The 24,795-nt window shown below is 43.0% G+C and overlaps 1 protein-coding gene across 2 annotated transcripts in view; it reads left to right on the top strand.

Annotated features, from left to right (window-relative positions):
• Positions 1 to 24,795, top strand: part of LOC311111962 (transmembrane protein 163a) — a gene marked incomplete at its 3' end in the record, with an annotated part of 56,965 nt that overhangs the window by 7,099 nt on the left and 25,071 nt on the right. For both annotated transcript variants that reach the window (XR_014610806.1, XM_084154905.1), the window contains exons 3-5: positions 10,624 to 10,667; positions 11,116 to 11,207; positions 20,193 to 20,289. Coding sequence is in view for 1 of the 2 variants with exons in the window: in XM_084154905.1 (XP_084011031.1) it covers positions 10,624 to 10,667; positions 11,116 to 11,207; positions 20,193 to 20,289 (233 nt within the window). The remainder of the gene's footprint in view (positions 1 to 10,623; positions 10,668 to 11,115; positions 11,208 to 20,192; positions 20,290 to 24,795) is intronic.

The raw sequence follows: 24,795 nt of genomic DNA, 5'->3' as shown, positions 1-24,795 counted from the left end.
GAACTACGAACAAATATTCCACAGATACTTCACAGCTTCCTCAGGATCCAATTAACAAGCACTCAGTGGCACGTCGTCGGCTCTCATTTGCATTCCATTTGAGGCCAGTCGATGCATGGAGGCCCTCTCTCTCTCTCTCTCTCTCTCTCTCTCTCTCTCTCTCTCTCTCTCTCTCTCTCTCTCTCTCTCTCTCTCTCTCTCTCTCTCTCTCTCTCTCTCTCTCTCTCTCTCTCTCTCTCTCTCTCTCTCTCTCTCTCTCTCTCTCCCCTAATGTGTGTGTGTGTCAACTTTCTCAACTCTGACTGATGACTGACTTTGTGGTCGTTATGTAGCTCTAAGTAGTAAACAATTTGAATCTGCCATTATACAATATGAATGTCACTTTGGCATGTCAAGCCTTGTGATGATCCCTAAGCCCTATTGGCCCTTGTCAAAAGTAGTGCACTATATATTGAATAGGGTACCGTTTGGGACGCAGCCTAGATATCATCCCAAATGTACGTTGCTTATGAAAACTCACCATATCATCCCACTTTATTTACCTTGTTGGTTTCATTCAGGTGTCAGTTTTTGTTTACTTTAGTTTTTCACTAGCAGCTCCCCTGTTCCAGGAGGAGCTACTGTTTCTCTCTTCCTTCCTGCCCCCTCATTCTTTGGATGTCATTGCATAATCAGGTTCCACAATTGCCATGTTTGTGTGTGTGCACTTTTTGAAAATGTGTTGTGCTTGTTGGATTACACTAAATAATACAGTACCTTTCGAATTTCAATAGCTTTTCCTTGGTTTGCTTTACAAATACCCTTTTCCTTTGACTGCTGTTTGGCTAGCCTGAATGTCAATTTCACAACACACATCACATTAACCAACACAGGGTTTAGTGAAATACCAGCCAAATGTCACCATGCTGTCTGTTCCCAGTGTTTTGAGTGGGAGTGCCCTACCACTCTAGGTGGTGGCTGAGGGACGGATGCCAGGGCACACAGCCCTGAGGCAGACCCTGAATACAGATCACATCGCTCTGTGTACCCTGGAGAGAGACAGAGAAAGACACACACAGAGATATGCACAGATGCACGCACATGCAGTTATGTACGCACGCATGCACGCACACCCACACCCACACCCACACACACATACATACACACGTAATTAAGATGCTACATAGAACTTCAAGGCCGCATGCACAGTAAAAACAAACCAAAAAGGACAAATCTAAACAAGAGGGAGAGAGTGGCATCACAGATTAATGCATTCAGAACTGTGCGCCTCTATAAGCCCCCAAAGAGTCTGCAGTCTAAAAATAAGAGCGGCAGGAGGTGCATGTGGAGAAAAAGAGAGAGAGAGGGAGGGGAGCTCTCCCTTCTCTGTTCCCACATGAACAGCAGGAGCAGGCAGAGGGAGGGAGGGAGGCTCAGAGTAGTGGGTGTGGAGGCATGGAGTTGACTGAGTGATGATTGTCTTCTGCCATGTTCACTTCACCTACCTGCCCTTGGATGGATAGGCTGGGTATTTGCTTCTTTTCACATACTTTTACCTTTTGATTAAGCCTGACTGGAGTGCCCAATGAGTTGTGATTTTACTTTTGGGAGGTGGAGGTAGTGTGGTTCGTTGGGCTTTGTCACATGACATCAAACGCAGTATGTCCTCATACCTGGGCAGGTCAATTTCTGAGGTGGGGGGTGTTGGTGGTGGTGTGCAGAAACTCCAGATTTGAAGCACACACACACACACACACACACACACACACACACACACACACACACACACACACACACACACACACACACACACACATAATTATTAAACAATGTATAATGTACTGTATTTCTGTAAATCACAATACAATTTCACATAGTTCACCAGCGCTTGTTTTGTCAGCAATTTTAGAATCATGCTGACCAAGCAAGCATTAAACCACACCAGTAAACAAATATACAAATTAAATCGTAATATTATAGAAACTATGGAATATTACGGGAAAACGCTGTGCGGATAGATTACCCTCTGATAGTAAATAGTGTAATCTGGGAGTGGAATTAGTCTCATGTTGGTAAACAAATGGCGGAATATTGTGGAATATGGCGGAATATTATGGGAAAAACACATTTGCGGTTATATTACCCTCTGATAGTAAAGAGTGTAATGTCGGTAAACTCAATTTCAGCTGATTAACCTGCTCTCAATTGCTCCACCACTGATAGAGATGCAGCTGGCACAATGACACTGCTGTACGGACCATAGGTTAAGCCTAATGCTATTGGTGGTAAACACACTGGCATTGGCCCCAACACAACAGTGGCGTGTATTCATTGATGCTAAGGGAAGCCAGGTTTCCCCCAAAAATTTACCATTAAAAAATATATATATACACTACCAGTCAAAAGTTTGGACACAATTTTTTACATTGTAGAATAATAGTGAAGACATCAAAACTATGAAATAACACATATGGAATCACGTAGTAACCAGAAAAGTGTTAAACAAATCAAATAGACACCCTTTGCCTTGATAACAGCTTTGCACACTCTTGGCATTCTCTCAACCAGCTTCACCTGGAATAATTTTCCAACAGTCTTGAAGGAGTTCCCACATATGCTGAGCACTTGTTGGCTGCTTTTCCTTCGCTCTGCGGTCCGACTCATCCCAAACCATCTCAATTTGGTTGAGGTTGGGGGATTGTGGAGGCCAGGTCATGTGATGCAGCACTCCATCACTCTCCTTCTTGGTAAAATAGGCCTTACACAGCCTGGAGATATGTTGGGTCATTGTCCTGTTGAAAAACAAATGATAGTCCCACTAAGCCCAAACCAGATGGGATTGCGTATCGCTGCAGAATGCTGTGGTAGCCATGCTGGTTAAGTGTGTCACCAGCAAAGCACCCCCACACCATAACACCTCCTCCTCCATGCTTTACGGTGGGAAATACACATGCGGAGATCATCCGGTCACCCACACCGCGTCTCACAAAGACATGGCGGTTGGAAACCGAAATCTCAAATTTGGACTCCAGACCAAAGGACACATTTCCACCGGTCTAAAGTCCATTGCTGGTGTTTTTTGGTCCAAGTAAGATTGGTGTCCTTTAGTAGTGTTTTCTTTGCAGCAATTTGATCATGAAGGCCTGATTCACACAGTCTACTCTGAACAGTTGATGTTGAGATATGTCTGTTACTTGAACTCTGTGAAGCATTTATTTGGGCTGCAATTTCTGCGGCTGGTAACTCTAATGAACTTATCCTCTGCAGCAGAGGTAACTCTGGGTCTTCCATTCCTGTGGCGGTCTTCATGAGAGCCAGTTTCATCATAGCGCTTGATGGTTTTTGCAACTGCACTTGAAGAAACTTTCAAAGTTCTTTAAATGTTCCGTATTGACTGACCATCATGTCTTAAAGTAATGATGACTGTCTTTTCTCTTCGCTTATTTGAGCTGTTCTTGTCATAATATGGACTTGGTCTTTTACCAAAAAGGGCTATATTCTGTACCCCCCCCCCCCCCCCCCCACCCCCCCCCACCCCCACACAACACAACTGATTGGCTCAAACGCATTAATTCCACAAATTAACTTTTAAGGAGGCACACCTGTTAATTGAAATGCATTCCAGGTGGCTACCTCATGAAGCTGGTTGAGAGAATGCCAAGAGTGTGCAAAGCTGTCATCAAGGCAAAGGGTGGCTATTTCAAGAATCTCAAGTATAAAATATATTTGGATTTGTTTAACACGTCTTTGGTTACTACATGATTCCATATGTGTTATTTCATAGTTTTGATTTCTTTACTATTATTCTACAATGTAGAAAATAAAGAAAAACCCTTAAATGAGTAGGTGTGTCCAAACTTTTGACTGGTACTGTATATATATATTTCGTCTCGCTGTGTTTCATAATTTTCCTTCAGTTGGCAAGATGCTGAATGTATCTCACCGGCGAAAGCATCCGACCGAGCAAAACAGCACCCCTCTGTCTCTCTACGTGTAGGCCATCTATCTGATGCTGTCTGGTCCAAACGAGTATCACATTGTTAAAGCATTTTGCCTCCCTTGATATTTTTTAAAATAAAATAATAGCCAGTCAGTGTTGAGCTAAACTGAGTGAGCTCAACTGTGAATGGTCCTGGCGCAAACAAAAAAGTGTCAAGGGAAGCCAGTTTGGATTTGGCTTCACACCAATCACATCACAATAAAAACCTAAACATCATTGACAGAAAAAAACTGGAATTGTTGCATCTCGTTGTGTTGTTGTCCACCAGTGGCTAGATAGCCAGCTAGCTAAAATTGACCCTTTCCTAAATTAGCCATGGATGGGATTTGGACTTGTGGTTTTACTTAATTCTCTGTACTGGCCTATGATTATAATGACAATTCTGAGAGGATGGAAGTTCAATCTGCAGCTAGATACAGTATAGTAGGCTAATGTTAACTAGCTGGCTCATCGTTGCCCATGAAAGGAAATCATAAAGTGTGTAGCCTACTGAGTCAGACCATTTTGGCAACATAAAAAAGAGGAGGATGGCATTGGCGTTTCTCTACAAGTGAGTCAATATGTTTTTCTACTTGCACACACACACACACACACACACACACACACACACACACACACACACACACACACACACACACACACACACACACACACACACACACACACACACACACACACACACACAAACACACACACACACACACACACACACACATACACACACACACACATACACACACACACACACACACACACACACACACACACACACACACACACACACACACACACACACACACAGTACCATGGACAGCCACATCATATTTAGCTTATGTTGATTGGACTAAATTGTTTTTGGTATCTTTTAATTGTCACTGTATTAGACTAAGCATAGGTGATTTGATGATGTTGAAGTTGAAATGGTGGTGGAATAGTGGAGGCAGCTCCTGTTTTCTTTGCGACTTGCGGTAACTCTCTGTGTTCTAAATCAATCGTTGTTTAGTAGTCCGAAAATGTAGGAAACATTAACTTGCTAGACCATGCTGTAGGTCATGTAACTGTTTGTTACATGCAATATGCTTTGTGGACAGATGTTGCTCTCCGGTTTTGTGATGAAACCAAGTTGTGGTTGAATTTATTCTGCCACTCTGTCTTCTTATTGTCTCTGCCTTAGGCCTATATATCACAGTGGCAAGGCATATGACCTAACAGGTTATAGAGCAAACAACGCAATGATCACAACACATAGGTTGTAATATAGCTTTTTTCATGCTTGGCTTCCCCAGTGATTATACCCACACACTGCTACTACAACAATAGTCTGGCTGGGTAGCTTGTCTGTTCAGCGTATTTTCTGACACTGCACACTGTCCCATGTAGGATCTTTGAACCTTTCAAAACCTAGGCAGAGCTAGCATATTTGGTTTTAAAACTCTCTCCACTCCTGATGTTTATCTTGTGACTGTGAGATGGCATTCTCTTGGAAATTGTATGATTTAATATCATAAACCAATGTCACATGGGTATATCATAACACTTGTATATAATATTTTTGTAAGATCTGTGATCCCTGTCCAAGAATATGCTACCCCCCAAAAAATAAAAAATAAAATAGAATATGCTACAAAGGATTTTATCATTGTAATTGTCAGTGTCAATGCAGACAGAGGATCTGACTGAGACAATTGACACAGAAATGAAGTAATCTGGAGTGGCTGTGAGGAACCAATGACATCTGTCTCTATGATGTGGAAAGGGACTGACTTAGGTCTCCGGAGAGACAGAGAGAGTGACACATCTCCCATCTGCCCTGATGTCTCTGTCACTCTGGGCGAGTACTGACTGGAGTAGATAGAGGCAGAGGGAGGCAGAGAGAGATTGAGGGAGAGAGAAAGACAGAGAGATGTACAGGTATGTGATCAGACAGAGATAGATTAGTGTTGTTGTCACTAGTTGTGTGCTATAGCTTGGAAAGTATTGAAATGTGACTCTGGGTTACATTATGAGGCTGTTTGTTTCCAACAATAGGACTGTTTTCCTCAAGAAATGGAGTGCTTATAATATATTGTTTGGCCATTGTAAACGAGATGAATTGGTAAACTAACTCCTCAACCTCAAATACCGCTGCCTGAGCCATTGAATTGCTAGCTTTTCGGTGGTGCAGCTGGTTAAGGTTTGTCAATAGGGAAGTTACGTGTGTTTGTGAGACAAGGGGTGTTTCTCAATATGCTCCGAGCGCGCAAATTGAACCACGGAACGGTCGGAGTACGAGTCAAAATCAAAGTATGTGAAACGGAACACGGAGGGCAATTCTCAGATGTGTACTTCGTTTGTACCTATTTCGAAGCATGCGTCGACGCAAGCTTCAAATGAAATATTCCCAGTATTGTTGACGTAATAAGACGCAACCACATAAAAAACTACGCAAAATGTCCTGAAGTCAATGGCGGCTGGTTTTGAGCTGAAGTGAGAGAAAATGAACTCCAACTTCGGAATGAAAAGTTGCCCACTCACATCTCATATAATGCCTGACTACAATATTTTATATTGATATGTTAACCATAATGTGTTAATTTTGGCCTGTTTAACTGCATAGAATATCCACTATAGTGTGCGTAGACTGACGAAAAATGTGTAGCTAGCTACCCACAAAGAATTTGTAGCTAACACTGGCCATTTACCTTTCATAACAACATTTGTTTTAGGTTGTTTCTTACATGTAAAACTAGGTTGCATTTTCTTTATGTAGTTATCTTGTTTCGTCTGTATTGGTCTAAGGTAATGCAATAGCACGGGAGTGCGCAGTGCTTCTCAAATGTACATTTTTATACATTCTCCACACTCTCGTCTTCACAAGAACGTACTCAAGAGAACGTCCTCGGCGTACGAACTCGACGCATGAGAGTTTGGAACGCGATAGTATGCATATTGAGAAACACCCAGAGGATCAATCATCGAATATCAGTGTGGGCTCTTGAGGAAGGAAGCGGTACTGTTAAGCAAGCAGTGTGACACCTGTTACACCATAATACCTTCGAGTAATGTGACAACACTAAGATGGATGCCTGAACTGTGCTGCGTTGGTTTAAGCCCTCCTCGTAAACCCTTTCTCTGAGACACTTGATCTGGCTTGACAAGGTGAGGAGAATTGATCACTCCTGCCTTCATTGTAAATGACTGGTCACTAACCAGATCTGTCCTGTCACATGGAGACCCTGGTTGTGTCTGAAATGGCACCCTATTCCCTATATAGTGCTTGTTCAAAAGAAGTGCACTATATAGGGGACCATTTGGGGTGTAGTCCTTCTGTTCTCGGTGTGGCTGGTGTTCTGTCAGGGTGATGTGCCAGCCTCTGTCACCGTGATGACGAGTGAAGGGTGGGAGGTCTGACATGTGACATATGGACTGGGATGACCCAGAAAGATCTGTCTGTCACCCACCGTGTGTCACTGTGTTTAGAAGCATAAATGGATGGGGGCTTTACACCCCAGGAGGACTGCAGAAAGAGAAAACCTGGGTCTTGTTCATTACGGCACTCAAGCGAAATCGTTTTAAAATGAAAAACGAAAATGATAGTTTCTTATTGGACAAGTCGAGGTAGTCCCTCCCTGTTTCAGTCAATTTTCTTCTGTTTGGTGCCTAATGAACACAAACTAGAATAATAAAAGCCTTATCATTATTGGTTTCTTAAATAAAATAGTACTGTAGTGGAAAGGCCAAATCAAAGTACACTCAGGGCGCTTTCACACCAAATTGGTTTGGAGCAGTTTTTTCCGAAAACTGCAGCGTTTACCCCCTTAGTTCAGTTTCTTTGGACTGGTGTGAACACACTATCCGTACGCGGGAGCACACCAAACAACGCACCGCGGTTCGCTCAAAAAGTGTGGTCTCGGTCCAATTCCATTTGGTCCAGACTGAGAATACAGGAAAAGAACAAGAGGCTTGCAGTATTATTGGTTATTTGACTGCGAGCATTTGATGAAATGCCTGCATTATCATAAGTTGAAACATTTTGTGAGTAGCATCGCATTTATGAGCGCATCCTATGCAGATTAGGGGAGACCGGGCTACAAGGGATATAGGCTACTGCATATATTCACTGCACGTCGCAGTTACACACCAACTCGGTGGCCTTGTGGTTAGAGTGTCTACCCTGAGATCAAATCAAATCAAATTTTATTGGTGGCGTACGCATATTTTGTTATCGCAGGTGTAGCGAAGTGCTTGTGTTTCTAGCTCCAACAGTGCAATATACCTAACAATGCAAAACAATACTCACAAATCCCAAACATTTAAATTAAGAAATTAAGAAATATCAGAACGAGCAATGTCAGAGTCCTGAATATAAATATATATACAGTACCAGTCAAAAGTTTGGACACACCTACTCATTCCAGGGTTTTTCTTTATTTTGACTATTTTCTACATTGTAGAATAATAGTGAAGACATCAAAACTATGAAATAACACATATGGAATCATGTAGTAACCAAAAAAGTGTTAAACAAATCAAAGTATATTTTATACTTGAGATTCTTCAAATAGCCACCCTTTGCCTTGATGACAGCTTTGCACACTCTTGGCATTCTCTCAACCAGCTTCATGAGAATGCATTTCAATTAACAGGTGTGCCTTCTTAAAGTTAATTTGTGGAATTTCTTTCCTTCTTAATGAGTTTGAGCCAATCAGTTGTGTTGTGACAAGGTAGGGGGAGTATACAGAAGATAGCCCTATTTGGTAAAAGACCAAGTCCATATTATGGCAAGTACAGCTCAAATAAGCAAAGAGAAACGACAGTCCATCATTACTTTAAGACATGAAGGTCAGTCAATATGGAATATGTCAAGAAAACCATCAAGCGCTATGATGAAACTGGCTCTCATGAGGACCACCAGAGTTACCTCTGCTGCAGAGGATAAGTTCATTAGAGTTACCAGCCTCAGAAATTGCAGCCCAAATAAATGCTTCACAGAGTTCAAGTAACAGACACATCCCAACATCAACTGTTCAGAAGGGACTGTGTGAATCAGGCCTTCATGGTCGAATTGCTGCAAATAAACCACTATTAAGGGACACCAATAATAATAAGAGACCTGCTTGGGCCAAGAAACACGAGCAATGGACATTAGACCAGTGGAAATGTGTCCTTTGGTCTGGTGGCCAAATGTGAGATTTTTGGTTCCAACGGCCTTGTCTTTGTGAGACGTGGTGTGGGTGAATGGATGATCTCTGCATGTGTATTTCCCACCGTAAAGCATGGAGGAGGAGGTGTTATGGTGTGGGGGTGCTTTGCTGGTGACACTGTCTGTGATTTATTTAGAATTCAAGGCACACTTAACCAGCATGGCTACCACAGCATTCTATAACGATATGCCATTCCATCTGGTTTGGGCTTAGTGGGACTATCATTTGTTTTTCAACAGGACAATGACCCAACACACCTCCAGGCTGTGTAAGGGCTATTTTACCAAGGAGCGTGATGGAGTGCTGCATCACATGACCTAGCCTTCACAATCCCCTGACCTCAACCCAATTGAGATGGTTTGGGATGAGTCGGACCGCAGAGTGAAAGAAAAGCAGCAAACAAGTGCTCAGCATATGTGGGAACACCTTCAAGACTGTTGGAAAAGCATTCCAGGTGAAGCTGGTTGAGAGAATGCCAAGAGTGTACAAAGCTGGCATCAAGGCAAAGGGTGGCTATTTGAAGAATCTCAAATATAAAATATATTTTGATTTGTTGAACACTTTTTTGGTTACTACATGATTCCATATGTGTTATTTCATAGTTTTTATGTCTTTACTATTATTCTACAATGTAGAAAATAGTAAAAATAAAGAAAAACCTGGAATGAGTAGATGGGCCCTGGTCAAAAGTAGTGCATTAAATAGGAAATAGGATGCCATTTGGAAAGCAAAGCCAGGAGTCATTAGCCTGGACCGCATTAGCATGGACATTGTCTAGTCTTCAGTGCTGGGTAATCTCTCTGGGTTGGGGTTGGATGTGCTTTGAATTCCATTATTTCTCATGACCTGTATATGGTAATCACTCTGGAGTTCAACTTGGGGTAAAGGTGGGGGTAATGTAATGTAGCCTCAGGAAAAATCTGCGTTACAAACAGCTGTGTGTCCACATTGGTGGGTTACTCAGTCCTGCTCACTACTCGCCAATTAGAAGCAGCAGCCCCGTTGTTTTCAAGGGCAAACTAAGGATTTTAACCCTGTAAACCTGACAATGGTGTGGATGCTGAATGATAACACTACATTATATCTTACTACTACACCTGCTGAATATAACAGTGTTGTAGTTGCGCCATATAATAATAATTAAATACTTTGAGCGTTTAATTGAGCCTGTCTGTTATTTTGGACTGCCAGATGGGCGGGGTTTGCACTTTTGGGACTATTCTATTGGTCCCATTGTCCCAGTCTTAGACAAGTTCAATCAAGTGCAGCTAAAGTAGTTAAAAGAAAACAAACACTTTTTGACTCCAGGGACTACCGGCAGGCTGAGTCGGTTTCGAGCAAACCGGCCGCCAGTGTTTGGTATGCAATGGGTATTCTCAAGTAGCACTGATATAAATGCATTTCATATATGAATGTTCTTCATGTATAGTAAAACTTGTTTTTCTCTTGTTTTTTCCCCAGCTGTTTCCTTCATGAGACACAGTGCCTCGGCTTTCGGATTCGCTGTAGGTACTTTTAAAATGCATTTTAATTAATCTGCTATTGAGTGCTATAGGGCAGAGAGTTAGTCATTACCAACACGTTACAATCAATGTGTTTGAAGGGGTCAGTTTGAGCAAGGCGAGGCACAGGATCACTGATCTTGATCACATAATGAGTAGTAGCTCTAGTTATTTGGGATGCAAGGTGATTTGTAGATGAATGATTCTGCGCAGACCAACTGCAATGTAGTCGATCTCAAAAACACACATTGGTTCCACAAGGGCCATATCGAGTCCTGCTGCCTTAGGAGTCTAAGCTTGTAATTTAGGCTAGATTGGCATTAGCTTTTAGTTATTGGGATGAGGATAACTAAAGTGTAAAAATGTTTAAGTGAACCCCTATTTATCATGGGTTTCCGTTGAGTAGCTGGTCAGTCTTGTTGTGGATGTTGTTGTTGTTTACCCTCTGCAGTTTGACGCTGCCCTGGACGTGCTGTCCTCCATCATCGTGGTGTGGCGCTATAGTAACGCTGCCGCCGTTCACTCTGCACACAGAGAATACATGTGAGTAGATATATCACCGCCATATTTATCATATTTGTTGTTTTTGATGAGCCTACAAATTACACTGCATACTAGCATTATGTTGTCTCTTCAACACATACTAATCTCTCTTCAGCACAAGCGCTGCAGTTATTACAATGCATTTCATTCTTGGTGCGGGGATTGGGACTGTAGTGTACAGTATTTACAACCCCAGCATTGTCTCTCATCCCCCTTACTCAGTGCACTGTAAATGGCAATGTGTGTGTGCCCATACAAAAAAAAGACAAATTTGCAGTTTCACATGTGAAAATCGTCCCTGGTCGATCCCTGAATGGGAGACCAGATGAACAGTTCCTTCAGAAAGTATTCATACCCCTTTAATTTTTCCACATTTTGTTGTGTTACAGCCTGTATTTAAAATGGATTAAATTGAGATTTTGTGTCACTGGCCTACACACAATACCCCATAATGTCAAAGTGGAAATATATTTTTAAACTTTTGAGTCAATAAGTATTCAACCCCTTTGTTATGGCAAGCTTCAATAAATTCAGGGGTAAACATTTGCTTAACAGGTCACATTATAAGTCAACCCAGTTTCACAGATTATTGTGAAATAGACACAAATTACTTATTCAAAATTTGTGACAGACACACGAAAAAGTCAATTATTTTGTGTGCAGTACACAATTTTGTATACAGTGCATTTCAATCACAGATAAAGACAGTAGGTTACTTAAGACTGAAAGAATAATTAGCTACTTTGCAACACTTTACTACTTTAAAGCTACTTTGTAACTACTTAGCATGTTAGCTAACCCTTTCCCTAACCATAACCTTAACCTAACTCCTAAACCTTTACCTTAAACCCTAACCTTAACCCCTAGCCTAGCTAATGTTAGCCACCTAGCTAGCCTAGCTAATGTTAGATACAACAAATTGGAATTTGTTTAATGTACACAAATACGTTAAGAAGAAAGAAAATTGTGTAATACACACGAAAAAGTGACTTTTTTTTGTGTGCCTGTCACGAATTTTGAATAAGTAATTTTTGTCTATTTCATAATAAACTGTGATGGTGTGTTCCATAAATTGCATGGACTCACTCTGTGTGCAATCATAGTGGTCCCTCAGTCTAGCAGTGAATTTCAAACACAGATTCAACCACAAAGACCAAGGAGGTTTTCCAATGCCTCGCAAAGAAGGGGACCTATTGGTAGATGTATTAAATTTAAAAAAAGCAGAAATTGAATATCCCTTTGAGCATGGTGAAGTCATTCATTACACTTTGTATGGTGTATCAATACACCCAGTCACTACAAAGATACAGGTGTCCTTCCTAAACCGCTCAGAGATTTCACCATGAGGCCAATGGTGACTTTAAAACAGTGACAGAGTTTAATGGCTGTGATAGGAGAAAACTGAGGATGGATCAACAACATGGTAGTTACTCCACAATACTAAGCAGAGTGAAAAGAAGGAAGCCTGTACAGAAATATTGCAATAACATGCATCCATTTTGCAACAAGGCACTAAACTAATACTGCAAAAAATGTGTCTAAGCAATTAACTTTTTGTCCTGAATATAAATCCAATACAACACATTACTGAGTACCACTCTCCATATTTTCAATCATAGTGGTGGCTGCATCATGTTATGGGTATGCTTGTAATCGTTAAGGACTGGGGAGTTTTTCAGGATACAAAAGAAACGGAATGGAGCTACTTGTAAATTTATGGCAAGACCTGAAAATGGTTGTCTAGCAATGATCAACAACCAATTTCACAGAGCTTGAAGAATCTTTTAAAGAATAATGGAAAAATGTTGCACAATCCAGGTGTGGAAAGCGCTTAGAGACTTACCCAGAAAGACTCACAGCTGTAATCACTGCCAAACAAAGTATTGACTCAGGGGTGTGAATACTTATGTAAATGAGATATTTCTGTATTTCATTTTCAATAAATTAGAAAAAAAAACTAACATGTTTTCACTTATTGTGTGTAGATGGGTGAGAAAAATCTATTGAATTCAGGCTTTAACACAACATAATGTGGAATAAGTCAAGGGGTATGAATACTTTCTGAAGGCACTGTAGCTGGAAGTGGGTGAAAAATAATAATGTGTAAAATGTAATGTGGGGAATTTAACATGTGAAATTTCATACGTCAGTTTTTCCCCTATATTCATTTAGCAGCGGTCGCCCACCACTGCTAAATTGTTGCCACTGCTGCAGAAAATATAACGTAATTTAAAATAGATATTTCTGCTGAGATGTCCTTAAAATGGATAGTCGTGGTCAAGGTAAAAATCCTACCTGAAATGCTGCATGTTTCCGAAAACCACGTCTGACTCATGATTATTAGACTTTTTTTTCACGTGATTTGACAGAGCCCTCTTTATAATAATAATAGATTCATTTTATATAGCGCTTTTCATTACAAGTAGAATCTGAAAGTCACTTAACAAAAAATATATATAATCATAATATTTTTTTTAAATGTAGGGATCTAACTGTAAGTCGCTCTGGATAAGAGCGTCTGCTAAATGACTAAAATGTAAATGTAAATCTGGCAGTTGGTGTTGGTCTTCCACAACTTCATGTGATAGGCAGTTCGGAAAAGTAGTATCTTGAGTGGAGGGAGCATTGATGGTGCAGTCAGGCAGGGAGGTAGAAAACATCTGACAGACAGGCCCCGGAGCTCTTCATCGGGCACCTCGTTGTCTTTATGTTCACAGCTCCTCCTTCGTAGGTAGGCTGGATCGTCCACTACCAGAAGTGTAGCACCCACCTGGGTGATCTTTTGGTGACTGTAAAAGTGCCAGTAAGACCACCACACCACGGCAGTAGTCCGGAAAAGCCCCATACGAGGCGAGCCTCTGCATCCCCTCACACCGCAGTCCACTTCCCTCTAGGAAGCGGGGCAGGCCAAAAAGCTGATGCTGCTGATCGGATGTTGCTGCATCATTCAAATCATATTAGCTAGTAAACTAGCTACAGCATCTAACCAAGCTAATATAAACTGACTTGCCATAATCAGTCCTGCAATTCCATAGGTCACCACCATATACTTCAGTTAATCTCTCAAAAAGTTGATTGAAAAATGCAATAAAAAACATTTAAATACAATAAAATATGTACAATATTTACAGCGCTCTCTGTCCTCACGGCGCCATGACAACCACTGAACTGATTATGGTGTGTGTGAATGAATGACCAGGGTGTCGGAGGCAGCCGTAGAATCCTAGTCAGGATTCTACGGCTGCTAGAATCCTGACTAGAACCAAGAAATTTGATCATATTACTCCAGTGCTAGCTTCCCTACACTGGCTTCCTGTTAAGGCAAGGGCTGATTTCAAGGTTTTATTGTTAACCTATAAAGCGTTACATGGGCTTGCTCCTACCTATCTTTCCGAGTTGGTCCTGCCGTACATACCAATACGTACGCTACGGTCACAAGACGCAGGCCTCCTAATTGTCCCTAGAATTTCTAAGCAAACAGCGGGAGGCAGGGCTTTCTCCTATAGATCTCCATTTTTATGGAACAGTCTGCCTACCCATGTGAGAGACGCAGACTCGGTCTCAACCTTTAAGTCTTTACTGAAGACTTATCTCTTCAGTAGGTCATATGATTGAGTGTAGTCTGGCCCAGGAGTGTGAAGGTGAACGGAAAGGCTGGAGCAACGAACAGCCCTTGCTGTCTCTGCCAGGCCGGTTCCCCTCTCCACTGGGGTTCTCTGCCTCTAACCCTGTTGCAGGGGCTGAGTCACTGGCTTGCTGGTGCTCTTTCATGCCGTCCCTGGGAGGGGTGCGTCACTTGAGTGGGTTGAGTTACTGACGTGATCTTCCTGTCTGGGTTGGCGCCCCCCCCTTGGTTTGTGCTGTGGTGGAGACCTCTGTGGGCTATACTCGGCCTTGTCTCAGGATTGTAAGTTGGTGGTTGGGGATATCCCTCTAGTGGTGCGGGGGCTGTGCTTTGGCGGAGTGGGTGGGGTTATATCCTTCCTGTTTGGCCCTGTCCGGGGGTTTCTTCGGATGGGGCCACAGTGTCTCCGGACCGCTCCTGTCTCAGCCTCCAGTATTTATGCTGCAGTAGTTTATGTGTCGGGGGGCTGGGGTTAGTTGGTTATACCTGGAGTACTTCTCCTGTCTTATCCAGTGTCCTGTGTGAATTTAAGTATGCTCTCTCTAATTCTCTCGTTCTCTCTTTCTCTCTGAGAACCTGAGCCCTAGGACCATACGTCAGGACTACCGGGCATGATGACACCTTGCTGTCCCCAGTCCGCCTGGCCTTGCTGCTATTCCAGTTTCAACTGTTCTGCCTGCGGCTACGAAACCCCTACCTGTCCCAGACCTGCTGTTTTCAACTCTTAATGATCGGCTATGAAAAGCCAACTGAGAGACCTGAGCCCGAGGACCATACGTCGGGACTACCGGCCGTGGTGACTCCTTGCTGTCCCCAGTCCGCCTGGCCTTGCTGCTATTCCAGTTTCAACTGTTCTGCCTGCGGTTATGGAACCCCTACCTGTCCCAGACCTGCTGTTTTCAACTCTTAATGATCGGCTATGAAAAGCCAACTGAGATATATTCCTGATTATTATTTGACCATGCTTGTCACTTATGAACATTTTTTAACATCTTGGCATGGTTCTGTTATAATCTCCACCCGGCACAGCCAGAAGAGGACTGGCCACCCCTCATAGCCTGGTTCCTCTCTAGGTTTCTTCCTAGGTTTTCGCCTTTCTAGGGAGTTTTTCCTAGCCACCGTGCTTCTACACCTGCATTACTAGCTGTTTGGGGTTTTAGGCTGGGTTTCTGTACAGCACTTTGAGATATTAGCTGATGTAAGAAGGGCTATATAAAATAAAATTGATTGATTGATTGATTGAAAGAGGGGAGACAAAAAGGAGGTGAAGACCTGGCAAGCCGGCCCCCTCCCTCTTCCCTGTCCACCTCCGTCCTGCCAGACACCATCCGCCGCAGTCTCAGGGGATGCTGTTGTGAATGCAGATCGCCATGGAGACTCTGATGTATAAGCCTATAGCCTGGTTAAACCAGATTGAATGCTGCTTTAATGATGAAACAGTGGTGAGCTTATAAGAAATCCCGCTATGCCCTCCGACGAACCATCAAACAGGCAAAGAGTCAATACAGGACTAAGATTGAATCGTACTACACTGGCTCTGACGCTCGTCAGATGTGGCAGGGCTTGAAAACTATTACAGACTACAAAGGGAAGCACAGCCGCGAGCTGCCCAGTGACACAAGACTTCCAGACGAGCTACACCACTTCTATGCTCGCTTCGAGGCAAGCAACACTGAAGCATGCATGAGAGCACCAGCTGTTCCGGATGACTATGTGATCACGCTCTCCGTAGCCGATGTGAGTAAGACTTTTAAGCAGGTCAACATTCACAAGGCCGCAGGGCCAGATGGATTACCAGGACGTGTACTCCGAGCATGTGCTGACCAACTGGCAAGTGTCTTCACTGACATTTTCAACATGTCCCTGACTGAGTCTGTAATACCAACATGTTTCAAGCAGACCACCATAGTCCCCGTGCCCAAGGACTCTAAGATAATCTGCCTAAATGACTACCGACCCGTAGCACTGACGTCTGTAGCCATGAAGTGCTTTGAAAGGCTGGTCATGGCTCACATCAACAGCATTATCCCAGAAACCCTAGACCCACTCCAATTTGCATACCGCCCCAACAGATCCACAGATGATGCAATCTCTATTGCACTCCACACTGCCCTTTCCCACCTGGACAAGAGGAACACCTACGTGAGAATGCTATTCATTGACTACAGCTCAGCATTCAACACCATAGTGCCCTCAAAGCTCATCACTAAACTAAGGATCCTGGGACTAAACACCTCCCTCTTCAACTGGATCCTGGACTTCCTGACGGGCCGCCCCCAGGTGGTAAGGGTAGGTAACAACACATCTGCCACACTGATCCTCAACACGGGGGCCCCTCAGGGGTGCGTGCTCAGTCCCCTCCTGTACTCCCTGTTCACCCATGACTGCATGGCCAGGCACGACTCCAACACCATCATTAAGTTTGCCGACGACACAACAGTGGTAGGCATGATCACCGACAACGATGAGACAGCCTATAGGGAGGAGGTCAGAGACCTGGCCGTGTGGTGCCAGGATAACAACCTCTCCCTCAACGTGACCAAGACAAAGGAGATGATTGTGGACTACAGGAAAAAAAAGAGGACTGAGCACGCCCCCATTCTCATCAACGGGGCTGTAGTGGAACAGGTTGAGAGCTTCAAGTTCCTTGGTGTCCACATCACCAACGAACTATCATGGTCCAAACACACCAAGACAGTCGTGAAGAGGGCACGACAAAGCCTATTCCCCCTCAGGAGACTGAAAAGATTTGGCATGGGTCCTCAGATCCTCAAAAAATTCAACAGCTGCACCATCGAGAGCATCCTGACTGGTTGCATCACCGCCTGGTATGGCAACTGCTTGGCCTCCGACCGCAAGGCCCTACAGAGGGTAGTGCGTACGGCCCAGTACATCACTGGGGCCAAGCTTCCTGCCATCCAGGACCTCTATACCAGGCGGTGTCAGAGGAAGGCCCTCAAAATTGTCAAAGACTCCAGCCACCCTAGTCATAGACTGTTCTCTCTGCTACCACACGGCAAGCGGTACCGGAGTGCCAAGTCTAGGTCCAAAAGACTTCTCAACAGCTTCTACCCCCAAGCCATAAGACTCCTGAACAGCTAATCATGGCTACCCGGACTATTTGCACTGCCCCACCACCCCATCCTTTTACGCTGCTGCTACTCTGTTAATTATTTATGCATAGTCACTTTAACTCTACCCACATGTACATATTACTTCAACTACCTCAACTAGCCGGTGCCCCCGCACATTGACTCTGCACCGGTACCCCCCTGTATATATAGCCTCCCTACTGTTATTTTATTTTACTTCGGCTCTTTTTTTCTCAACACTTTTTTTGTTGTTGTTTTTTAAAACTTTTTTGTTAAAAATAAATGCACTGTTGGTTAACGGCTGTAAGTAAGCATTTCACTGTAATGTCTGCACCTGTTGTATTCGGCGCATGTGGCCAATACATTTGAATTTGATTTGATTTGATTTGATTTAGTCTGGTTTAACCAGGCTAACCAGCATCACAACGGCAGATTGACAGCCTCTGGTTTACTGTATAAGTCTATAGCCTGGTTAAACCAGCTTGAATGCTACTTTCACCATTGTGAGGGCAGCATTCAATCTGGTTTAACCAGGCTAATATGAGCCTTCAGTTGTACCAGTGAACATGTATTGGGTTCAGAATCCTAATTGGAAGGTTTGTGTTACCCAGCAGCTAGTAATTGGCCTCTCCTAGGTGTGTGTGGTGGGGGTGAACATGTGTGCGCGTGTGTATGTGTGATCCCTCAGGGGAGAGGCCAGGGAGGAGTAAGGCACTAGGCCACTAGACAATAAAATTACCAGGTCTGGAGACGAATGAGCGAGCAGCGTGAATTTGCAGCATGTTTTTCTTCCACTGTAATTGGAGGAATATTGCTTTATTAGCCTGCTGACGTGACACACAGAGCAGGAGGGAAAGAGTAGACACAGATTGGATGAGTGTGTGTGTGTGTGTGTGTGTGCGCATCCTCAGACTAGTCAACTACAGTTCGGCCAAGTCCGGTCAAGTCCTTGCATCTTGCGACTTTGTTATCAAAACTAAATTGACTGTCTTGTGATGTTTGAAGAAAATCTAACTTGCAATGTGCTTGATGCCAATTGCCTTGAGTTGATGAGACCAAAACAATTGACTTTTCTAAGCAGCAGGATCATAGCCCAATGATGATCAAATTGATGTTTCTGTCAGCTGAGCTGTTGGTTGGGCAGGTGTGTTGTGAGGGAGAGTCTCTGTTGTTGAGCTTTACACAGCTCTAGGAGGTCTCACACACACACACACAAACACACACACACAGAGCTCTGGGTCTCTGTCTCTCCCGCTGCACCACTGAAACCATTCCTACATGGCTCCTCTCCTCTCGCTCTACTTTGTGTTGCCTAGTTACCTTCTGGCTCGGACCCAGGGGACTGAGTGCTGCTGAGTGTGAGCCAGCTGCGAGCATAAACATAAACATACACGCACGCACGCATGCACTCCCGCACACACGCACACACACACACACACACACACACACACACACACTTTTCCATCCATTATGTTTTTGTCTGAACATCATGTATGTTATATCTATAATACACTGGCTACTTTCAACACTTTCTCTTGTTTTTGGCCTTTTCATGGGCTCTTTGTGATAATGTGTATGGTGTGTATAGTAAGTCTGCGCTAGGCTAGGAGATTAAGTAGGGGAGAGAGAGAGCAGACAGACAGTATAAACAGTGTGCTAACCCGACCATGCCTGACCACCCCAGATGACACAGTTGACAGATTTTAGAGCTTCTCCCAGCCAGGCTTACCTAATTGGATAAAACTGTGTTTAAAGAAAATCTCCTCTTCTCAAATGGATCCTCGGAGACTGTGTTCACTCTCTAAATCAGCGACGGAGAAAAGCAAAATAGTTGTTTATTTAACAGATGCCTTTTCTCTTCCACATGCATAGAAGTAATGGAGACTATTTGCTATTGTATTAAGTTGCATTAAGCTTGTATGATGGGTAGTTGCAGTAGGTCTACTTTGTCATGGAAAGGTCTCCCTGTGGCCAATGATTTAGGAATGTTTCAAAATACAATATATAATCCCTCACTCTCACATCTATATAAATGACTGGTTAATGTAAATGAGTGACATATCCTTTGTCTCATGGAACTGTAGATTTTCAAAGCAGAATATCCTTAATCACTGTTCTCTCACTCTCTTTCCTTCCATTTCCCCTCTATCTATCTACCTCCCTCACTTTTTCTCCCCTCTCTCCCCCCTCCCTTCCTCTCTCTTGCTCCCCTCCTAACTCCCCCCTCCCTCCCTCTCCACCCCTATCTATCTCTCCCTCTCTCTACAGTTCCTGTGCGATCCTGGGTGTGGTCTTCATCCTGTCCTCCCTGTGTATCCTGGGAAAGGCAATCCATGACCTGGCCACCAAGCTACTGCCTGAAGTGGTAAGAGATACCATCTCCTGCCAATGTACCCTTGAACAAGGCACTTACCCTTAACTGCATCTATAACTCTCAATCCAGGGCCGCTGCACTGCATCTATCTATCTATCTGTCTATTTTGATGTATTACTGAACGAAAAGCTATATGGAAGCCACATGAAAAGCTCTTTTTGGTGAACAGAGCCAAACTCAACGAAAAGACTCAAAGGTAGTGCACGATGTAGAGAATAGGGTGCCGTTTGAGACACAGCCCTACTCTCCACTCTGCTCCACATGTCTGGGCATGTGGTCGTTCATTAAGGCCAGCTCTGGGCACTGTAATACCAGCCCTTGTCAGCCTTGGCAGCACCAGCAGCCTTGGCAAAGAGGTTTTACTGCAAAAAATGAACATCTGGTTGGAGCGCTGAAATTGCTTGTCAAAAACAGAGGAGTATAACTCGGTTTTGTGACTTGTTTTTCTTGTTGCACAGCTTTGCTTGTGTCTTGTTCATGTCATGACAAATGTGTTGGGTGTAATTTGTCAAGGCAGTGGGTATACAGACAGTGTACTGTACATTTCACTACTGGGACAACACAAATACATCTACAAATCTTTACAAACTCTTATTGTATCGTTGTTGTTGTTGTTGGATGGACAATAGAATAAAGATTCACTGAAATGCAACATACTGTATAGTAAATCAGTCTAAATCAACCGAAATATGTAGTCTTTTCCATCTTCAAAGTTGTCATTATGGCATCCAATGCCAAATGACACCATGTTCCCAACATAGTGCACTACTTTTGATCAGAGCCCTATGGGCGGGGTCAAAAGTAGTGCACTTTATAGGGAATATGGTGCCATTTGGGACACAGCTTAGTATAAACTCAGAGAGCTAATATATAGTTTCATTCTTGTATCGCCAGACTGGTCACATCAGGTGTGAATTCCATTTACAAGACTCTCAGGTGGGAACATGCGAAGAGACAACACCTCCAGAATGGAGAGAGAGAGAGAGAGTGAGGACCTATTCCCACTACGAGATATGAAGGGGAGTCTGAGGAACGGGGTGGCGAACGAGAATTCTACTTTCCAATTCACATTACATCCTTGCCTTACCTTTCATTGTGGCTGGCAATGCGACATTCTTGGTCCGCAGCTCAAATTGACCATAAATATCACAGTAGCCACTAGCCAGTAAGCACAAACTATTCAACATTTACATTTACATTTTTGTCATTTAGCAGACGCTCTTATCCAGAGCGACTTACAGGAGCAATTAGGGTTAAGTGCCTTGCTCAAGGGCACATCGACAGATTTTTCACCTAGTCGGCTCGGGGATTAGAACCAGCGACCTTTCGGTTACTGGCACAATGCTCTTAACCACTAAGCTACCTGCCGCCCAACAATGACAGAACCTTTTCTTCTAAAACATATTACACTGTTGAATAGTGCAACCAAACCATATTACACTGTTGAATAATGCAACAATTCACCAGCATGTACAGTGCTGTGAAAAAGTATTTGCCCCCGTTCAAATTTTCTCTACTTTTGCATATTTTCTAAACTGAATGTTATCAGATCTTCAACCAAAACCTAATATTAGAAAAAGGGAACCTGAGTGAACAAACAACAATTACACACTTATTTCATTTATTTCATGAGCAAAGTTATGCAACACCCAATGCCCCTGTGTGAAAAAGTAATTGCCCCCTTACACTCAATAACTGGTTGTGCCACCTTTAGCTGCAATGACTCCAACCAAAGCTTCCTGTAGTTGTTGATCAGTCTCTCATGTCGCTGTGGAGGAATTTTGGCCCACTCTTCCATGCAGAACTGCTTTAACTCAGCGACATTTGTGGGTTTTCAAGCATGAACTGCTCGTTTCAAGTCCTGCCACAACATCTCAATTGGGATTAGGTCTGGACTTTGACTAGGCCATTCCAAAACTTCAAATGTGTTGCTTTTTAGCCATTTTCATGTAGATTTGATTGTGTGTTTTGGATCATTGTCTTGCTGCATGACCCAGCTGCGCTTCAGCTTCAGCTCACAGACAGATGGCCTGGCATTTCCTATAGAATTATCTGATACAGAGCAGAATTCATGGTCCCTTCTATTAAGGCAAGTCGTCCAGGTCCTGAGGCAGCAAAACATCCCCAAACCATCACACTACCACCACCATGCTTGACCGTTGGTATAAGGTTCTTACTGTGGAATGCAGTGTTTGGTTTTTGCCAGGCATAATGGGACCCATGTCATCCATATTAGGTTTTGGTTGAAAATCTGATAACATTCAGTATGAAAAATATGCAAAAATAGAGAAAATCAGAAAGGGGGCAAATACTTTTTCACAGCACTTTATGTGCAGACAATTAAAGGGTATATTTTCTCGTCTGTAGGCTACACTCATTACATTTTAGCTTCAAGACAACAGCACAGAGTTGCTATAGCAGCATGTCTTCATAAAGTAATGTTAGCCTATCAAAAATGAACGATTAACCCTCTCATACGAATATAAAAGTACAGTAGGCCTACCTTTCAAAATTACAAGCTGTTTTTTAATTTATTAATTTATTATTATTTTAGGGGGTAGATCAGCTTTCATATTGCAGATAGATTGTAGCTTCCATCAATGTAATTGTCTGCATCATTTCGAATCCCCCATATTTTTTAGGTATATACACTACCGGTCAAACGTTTTAGAACACCTACTCATTCAAGGGTTTTTCTTTATTTTGACTATTTTCTACATTGTAGAATAATAGTGAAGACATCAAAACTATGAAATTACACATATGGAATCATGTAGTAACCAAAAAAGTGTTAAACAAATCGAAAATATATTTTATATCTGAGATTCTTCAAATAGCCACCCTTTGCCTTGATGACAGCTTTGCACACTCTTGGCATTCTCTCAACCAGCTTCACCTGGAATGCTTTTCCAACAGTCTTGAAGGCGTTCCCACATATGCTGAGCACTTGTTGGCTGCTTTTCCTTCACTCTGCCGTCCGACTCATCCCAAACCATCTCAATTTGGTTGAGGTCGGCAGATTGTGGAGGCCAGGTCATCTGATGCAGCATTCCATCACTCTCCTTCTTGGTAAAATAGCCCTTACACAGCCTGGAGGTGTGTTGGGTCATTGTCCTGTTTAAAAAACGAATGATAGTCCCACTAAGCCACACACACCAGCCTCCATTGTAATAGAATGAGCAAAAAAGGTGTGGTCACTTCCTATTTTAATTGTGTCTTTATATCCTATTATAATTGTTTCACTTTTTAATTTACACACAGCTTGGATAGTAAAATGTATGCATGCATGACTGTAAGTCGCTTTGGATAAAATCGTCTGCTAAATGGCATTTATTATAAGCCCAAACCAGATGGGATGGAATATCGCTGCAGAATGCTGTGGTAGCCATGCTGGTTAAGTGTGCCTTGAATTCTAAGTAAATCACAGACAGTGTCACCAGCAAAGCACCCCCACACCATAACACCTCCTCCTCCATGCTTTACGGTGGGAAATACACATACGGAGATCATCTGTTCACCCACACCGCGTCTCACAAAGACACAGCGGTTGGAAACAAAAATCTCAAATTTGGACTCCAGACCACAGGACACATTTCTACCGGTCTAATGTCCATTGCTCGTGTTTCTTGGCCCGAGCAAGTCTCTTATTCTCATTGGTGTCCTTTAGTAGTGGTTTCTTTGCAGCATGAAGGCCTGATTCACACAGTCCCTTCTGAACAGTTGATGTTGAGATGTGTCTGTTACTTGAACTCTGTGAATAATTTATTTGGGCTGCAATTTCTGAGGCTGGTAACTCTAATGAACTGCAGCAGAGGTAACTCTGGGTCTTCCATTCCTGTGGCGGTCCTCATGAGAGCCAATTTCATCATAGCGCCTGATGATTTTTGCGACTGCACTTGAAGAAACTTTCAAAGTTCTTGAAATGTTCTGTATTGACTGACCTTCATTTCTTAAAGTAATGATGGACTGTCGTTTCTCTTTGCTTATTTGAGCTGTTCTTGTCATAATATAGACTTGGTCTTTTACCAAATAGGCCTATCTTCTGTATAGCGAAATGCTTATATCTCCGACAGTGCAGTAATATCTAACAATTACACAACATATACTCAATACACACAAAAAAGTAAGGAATGGGATTTAAGAATATATACATATATGGACAAGCAATGACAGAGCGGCATGGACTAAGATACAGAAGAATATTATAGAATAGAATGCAGTATATACATATGAGATGAGTAGTGCAAGATATGTAAACATGATTAAAGTGACTAGTGTTCCATTTCTTAAAGTGGCCAGTGATTTCAGTACGCAGCAGCAGCCTCCAATGTGCTAGTGATGGCTATTTAACAGTCTGATGGCCTTGAGATAGAAGCTGTTTTTCATTCTCTCGCTCCCAGCTTTGATGCACCTGTACTGACCTCGCCTTCTGGATGATAGCGGGGTGAACAGGCAGTGGCTCGGGTGGTTGATGTCCTTGATGATCTTTTTGGCCTT

This window comes from Coregonus lavaretus (assembly GCF_964263955.1).
Source record: "Coregonus lavaretus genome assembly, chromosome: 38".
In the NCBI taxonomy this organism is placed as follows: Eukaryota; Metazoa; Chordata; class Actinopteri; order Salmoniformes; family Salmonidae; genus Coregonus; species Coregonus lavaretus.
Note: the sequence above shows the minus strand (reverse complement) of the source record. Positions and strands in the feature narration are given on the sequence as shown.